Below are 6,512 nucleotides of genomic sequence, written 5' to 3' on the forward strand. Positions count from 1 at the left end.
GAAATGGAAGAGTGAAGTATCCACATAGAAGCATGCTGTGATGGGTGTTATTCTAGAGCAGTTAATGAGGGTACATCCCAGCATTATCTCATGGATGACGAAATTTCTTCGAAGTGCTCAAGAACTTCTTCAAGCCGAAGGGCTTTGATCATAATTCGGCCTTGGCTATGGTATCTTTTTATGGGGACACATTCATTGTTGGTCAGTGTGTTTGTGACCCCTGTGTCTACCTGATTGTACTCTTCCATTCCAGATTTTATCTGTATTAATATGGCTGAACTGATTGAGATGCACTGGACTATGCTCATCGGTTGGCTTGCAAAGCGCAGCATCAGGCGGATCTGTATATCGTGTGGAGTGACAGCTCTGATGTTCCATCTGATCCGACGTCTTTATCAGCAGCATCAGCAGAATGAGAGGTTACGGAAGAAGCGAGACTCTGTCAAGCAGAACATCAATGCTGTGAGATCCCAACTGGCACAGGTGGACGTTACCGATGATTTACTGGCGCTCACGGACTTGGGATTGGGTGAGCTGAGCCAAAAGATTGCTTCTGGAGATGTTACACCAATCCAGTTGCTTCACGCTTTCCAGACCAAGGCACTGCAATTGTATGAGAAGGGCAATTCAGGGATTTGTGAATTCGTTCTACAGGCGCAATCCGTTTTTGAAGGTAGTTCGATTGAAGAGGAACAGGAGGAGCATTTGTCAACAATGCGAAAATCCCCACTGTACGGCATCCCGATTAGCTTGAAGGAAACATTTTGTATGAAGGGATATGACAGTACTGGAGGTCTGATTAAGCGCTGCAATTCTCCAATGGAAGAAGATTGTGTGTTGGTCACCGTATTACGGAAGGCTGGTGCTATCCCATTTGTTCGAACAACAACATCACAAGCTATGCGTGCTCTCGACGGAACGAACCCTGTGTTTGGCGACACGACCAATCCATTCAATGCGTCAAGGACAGCTGGAGGTAGTTCGTGTGGTGAGGCAGCTTTGGTTGCACAACGTGGTGCACCTGTAGGAATCGCCAGTGATATTGGGGGTAGCACTCGTATCCCCGCGGCATTTTGTGGTCTGGCCAGTTTGAAGCCCACGGTGAATAGACTGAGTTCAGTGGGTTGTCTTAATCTGGCAAGGCACTCGGTTCTTGTGTTACAAGCTTGTCCGGGTCCTGTAGCGAGAAAGGTAGATGATTTGGCAGGTGTAATGCGTAGTCTGCTGACGCCAGTGATGTTTGATTTGGATCCGCGCGTTCCACCTATGCCTTTTAACGAGGATGCATACAATGGTTCTAATGGAAAGCAACTGACAATCGGTTTCTACCAAACGTTTCATGACTCTAACTTAATGCGTACAACTCCCGCTGTCATGGAGGCTATTACTCATGCAGTGGATGCTCTTGCGAAAGCTGGACATCGAATCGTCCGATATACACCGCCAAATCCAGCAAAGGCCTATCGGATATACCTTAAATGTATTTTTGCCGATGGTGGCCGACAATTACGTCATCGTTTGTCAGATGAACCCGTCGTTACTCAACTTCGTTTCCTGAATCTTATGCTCTCTTTGCCGAACTGGGTAAAGTTTACTGCCGATATTTTCGCACGATTCGCCGGCTTTGGACCTCTAGCAGTTGCACACACAATGGGTGGTCTTCGGAGTGCTCAAATGGCAATTGATCTTCTCGTTGCCTTACGGGACTATCAAGCAGAATTTCAAAGGAGTTGGGTCGAGTCCGGGGGTTTGGATGCTGTGATTTGTCCGGCGTTTCCCTATCCAGCACCGCCGGTCGATGCACGTTCCATGTTTGTGTTTCCTGGGCTGCCCTATGTGGCATTATACAATCTGGTTGATTATCCAGCTGGTACCGTGTTAACTAGATTTGTGGATCGTGCACATGTTATTGAATCTGACAAGCTGACTGTAGAGGGAGATAGGTATGGTTCGAAGATAGCCGCGATGCAAAAGGGCAGTGAAGGGTTGCCAATTGCTGTTCAAGTTGTTGGAAGACCGTTTCAGGAGGAAACTGTGCTTCGAGTTATGCGTATCATCGAAAAAGCTCGCAGTGGTGTAGTTTCCCAACGGAGATAGATTTCCCCCGGTGTTTTTGTCATTTTGTAACCTGTACTCCATGTTGACGGATTATGCACTTGTTTTCCATCAAGTAACCCTCAGACCCTTGGAGTACCTGATGTTTTCGTCTCTTCTCCGTAGTACTTTTTACCCATTTCACCCTGGTAATGATTGCCCAAGAAGCCTTCGGCGTCACCCGGTGTCCTGGCAACACTATCGCTATTAACGCCTCTACTTTGTTTAGGAACAGCCTTGATCAACTGACTTCATCTTATCAGCCTGTGGCTGCTCGTTTGTTAGCTCCGATACTGAGTCAGTGTCTTTGATTAGTTCATGCTTTCCTCGTTATTTCTAATGCTTTTGTTGATCACAGAGAACTTTGTTTTCCAGTATTCATACATTTTGGTGCTCAGTACACTGATAATCCTTTCACTGTTCTGATTGGTCTTTTAGACTCTTCACCAAATAATTCATAAAGAAGTTTTGTCACAAAAAAGGTAGAAAAATGAACACCTACTGATTCTTCTGCGACAGCTCACCTTTTCCATCATCCAAATAGATCATTTTTGTAATTGCTGACCTCATGTCGAGAAAGATAGGCTTCAGGCAATATATATAAAATTCCATCGACCTAACTTTCATAGGGCGCAAAGATAATTTCCTTCATTGTATCATTCTGACTGCGCAGCAATCAGCTAAGCTGCTGGTGACAAGCGAAGTGGCTCAGTGGTTAGAGTGCGAGTTTATTGACCGAAAGGTCTGTGGTTCAAATCCGACCTCTCTCGTTTCACTTCCCTTGTCTAGGCTCGGTCAGCTTGGCAATATTCCAGCCCTCATATTCCCCTTGGGTGGCATGTCAGTTTGGCACCGAAAGAGTGTTGCAGTTGGACGTTTTTATTACAGGCTTGTTAAGGTTGTTGTTGTGCCTAGTCATATATTCAGGCAAGCACACAAACAGAGGCCGGTAATGTTTGTGAATACAGCGTTCCATTTGGTCTCAAAATTGCGACTCCCCGGTAGGAACTAGCTGGTTCCGCAAATCCACTGGTAAAGCGTCCATCTAATAGGATTAAGAACTTTCTGATACTAACTACGCTACTTCTCGATTGAAACTGCTTTGATTTTGAATTCCAGAAACGCACTCACTTCAGTGGTTAGTGGAACAGGTGAGCGTGTCATCTGCGTCTCATCGCGAAACTCGAGGCCTGTCGCAGTAGTAATTTGGTAATAGTTGAAAATATTGCTTCGATCGGCGCTGAAGCACTTACAAGCTAGTTGCCAAGCTTCACGAACGGATTACTTGCAGTATTTATTGGTTCGGTTGTCGTGGTCAGGCATTCGAGCGCTTCGAAGTATGGTTGGCTCAAATTGTTTTTCTCGGTAAAATGTTCGATTTTCCACTTTTTAGTTCGACAGATTCTGTGCTAAATATTTCAGGTCAAGCCTGGTGGCTTATTGTTTTGAACAACGCTCTTCTGGCTCATTTGACTTAATTTTGGCCAACAAAGTGTGAGAAAAGTTGGCTTCACGAGCTTCATTATTGTCGTTTAATCCAAAAATTTTAAAATTTGGGTTAGTACATCACTCTCTGTCACGAATTCATCTTATTGGGGTCCGGTCTTATTCCAAGGGAACGAACAGTGAGCCGTGCAACCATACTACACGAGGATCATGAAGTGGCTATGTCTCTCAAAGGACGTCTTTTCGACATGAAAAGGTTAGCGAAAATCAGCTCATCCAGCTACGCACAAAATAGTAAGGAAGTTGGTTAACTATCCCCATGTTTTCGACAAACTAATTTTAGCAATTCACAGCTTTTGCTTGTGAATTATGTCGTTAAACCGTTTCAGATAGTATGCATCAGATACTGTTTGGTTCACAGTATCCCATGATGGACTCGGAGCTGGAAACAGAGGAGAGCAGCACAGAACCGGTGAATAGAGGACCGCATTTCTATACACCTGTTATCTAATTGGGGCTGTAATATAGTCCGTGGTGCACCGGTCATCCGGACAAAGCATAAAACGGCAGTGAAGCATCGGTGTTGAACACTGACGTCTTGCTGTTGATGATTATGATGACCATAGAAGGGGGGTTCTCAGGCAGTCGTGAATGTTGATTGTGTCAGTAAAATGACAAATCTTAACGACTACTGGGTTCACTTGTACGCGTATCAGATTTGACAAACGGTCCGGTAACAGGGGCTTTATGTGGTGTGCTCGAGTGATAATTATTAGCTGATCCGTTTAAATTGACTAGTAAATTGTAGATCTGGTTCGCTCCGCCTTAGTTGATTAACGTGAGGAAAACTAAATACGAAACAGGATATGATAGAATTTAGGTATTCGAGACCTAAACTTGGGATGTTTGTCATAAATAGAGAATGCGGTGCTTCCTAACAGTATACTCTTAGGTCCGTAACGGTCAATTTGTTGAGGATGGTGAATAAAGAATTTGCAGTGTTCTTATGGAAAGATGAAATGTCTGAGGTTTTTCCTAAGATCTTAAGGTACTTACAATGACTCTCCATATTTCTATTGATTCTCCTGTATGCCACTAACACCTTGCTAGACCACTTGAAGAAAATGGTTTAGTAATTTTCAGTAGAACTTCAACTGCGCTTGATCAGTTATGCAATAGCACAGAGGCTGCCTTGTACCGTTTCCACGGGACAGTTTTTGCTGCCATCTTGACGTGTTGGTCGGGCTTGAGTGCCACAGTGATCTCACGGGCCATTCTGGCTGGAACGTCGTTCCACAGGGTGCAACCATGCCAGGAAGGCCAAAGGGTAGCAGCGAGACCCCGTGCTACCAGTAGTCGTGCTACGAGGCGGTCTGGGGATACAGTCGTACTGTCCTCTGCAACAGGAGTGTGGAGGCAGTAAGGTATTTCCCCCATGCTACCAGCATGTCCATATTTATGGAAGCAGCGATGATGTCTTCCATCGATAAAGGACGGGTTAGAAAAGATCGTCTCTAAAACCCGCACACTCCGATCGCCCAATCGTTGACCGTGGCCGCCGGCGCATTATCCGATACGGTCGAAATACTTTTAAAACCAAAGGCACGTGATGTGCTTAGCCGCATCAGGAATGAGACAGTAATGCCTTACTCCCTGCGTCCTCGTGTTAAACCAACCCAGTGCAGCCGAGCTGGTCAGATTGTTGAGTCAACGGTTCCCGGCAAGGTCCCCAAGAAAATCCTAATGTCCGCTGCCTCGTGGGTCAGACTTTTGATTCAAAGGCTCAAGGTGAGGTATCTCAACCAAACCCTCAGCATCGACCTGGGCAACCGGAAAATATCATTTACCCGCGCAATTCTGTGTCCACTGATGTCCCTCCCCAACCCCTTCCCATCACACAAGCAAAGTTCACTAGGTAACTTGACGGTCAGTTTTCTGACCGAAAAGCCTTATGCTCCTCACTGCCTATCAACAGTTAAAAAAACAACACCCTTCTAAATCCACGAGATCCTTTCTATATAGGAGCTTTTAACGTCCATACTCTGTCGCATTGGCAAACAAGCAATGCTTGATGAAACTTAGTGCTCCCTTAAAATTGATGTATGCTGTTTCTCCGAAACATGCATACAAGACCCAAGCGTGATTATGCATTTCAGAACTCATCTCTTTTAAATTTCTCCCTCCCTGTGTCCGGTGACCCAGAAGCGATAACTCCTGGAATATATGGTGTGGGAGTTGCACTCAGCCCCACAGCTGAACGCGCTTTGCTGGATTGGATCCCAGTGAACAGTCGTCTGCACCGTCAGGTTGTCCAGTTCAGTCAAGCTCAGTGCCTCTCGGCGTGAAAAGTCGTGTCTCTTTGTAGTGTCGGATTATGACCCAACGGACTGCAGTTCTGATTTTGAGAAGGACACTTTCTGTCGAGAGCTATCCGGGCTCATTCGTCAGGCAAAACGCACTGACATTGTGATCCTTGCAGGCGATATAAATGCTCAAGTAAGCCGTCTCAGCTTCTTGGAATCGCATTTGGGCGGTCGATTCGGAGTCGACGCCTTATATAAGCTGATGCGATCGACTGGCCCTAGGAAAGCAACAGTCAGCGAAATGATGAATGAAAAAGATGGCTGGTTAATTCACTCACAAAAACGTCGGCTGGAAAGATGGGCCGAACACTTAGAAGAACAGTTCTGCTGGCCTGCAACACAGCCTGTGGATATAATGCGTATGGACGAATGGAATATGAACCTTGATCGCCCGTCAGAAGAAGAAATAACGTACGAAATATCCTTACTGAAACGTGAGAAGGCACCAGAACCGGACAGTCCGTATCCAGTCCTCTTCAAAGAAGGCGGAATTGCACATACACAAATAAACTCATACCACATCGGCCGTCGCATGGTGCCATCAGCCGGGTCGCCTTACTTGCTGCATACAACAGGGCGGGTAAGCGAAAACAGGCTACTGCTGACGCC

The 6,512-nt window shown here is 45.8% G+C and overlaps 1 protein-coding gene across 1 annotated transcript; it reads left to right on the forward strand.

Moving 5' to 3' along the window:
- Positions 1–270: 270 nt before the first annotated feature.
- T265_01209 (hypothetical protein) lies at positions 271–2,097 on the forward strand (the record flags this gene model as incomplete). Its single annotated transcript, XM_009165194.1, has 1 exon — positions 271–2,097. One exon carries the CDS (start codon positions 271–273, stop codon positions 2,095–2,097), a length of 1,827 nt encoding a protein of 608 aa, XP_009163458.1.
- Between the last annotated feature and the right edge of the window lie 4,415 nt (positions 2,098–6,512).

This window comes from Opisthorchis viverrini (assembly GCF_000715545.1).
Source record: "Opisthorchis viverrini unplaced genomic scaffold opera_v5_13, whole genome shotgun sequence".
Lineage (NCBI taxonomy): Eukaryota > Metazoa > Platyhelminthes > Trematoda > Opisthorchiida > Opisthorchiidae > Opisthorchis > Opisthorchis viverrini.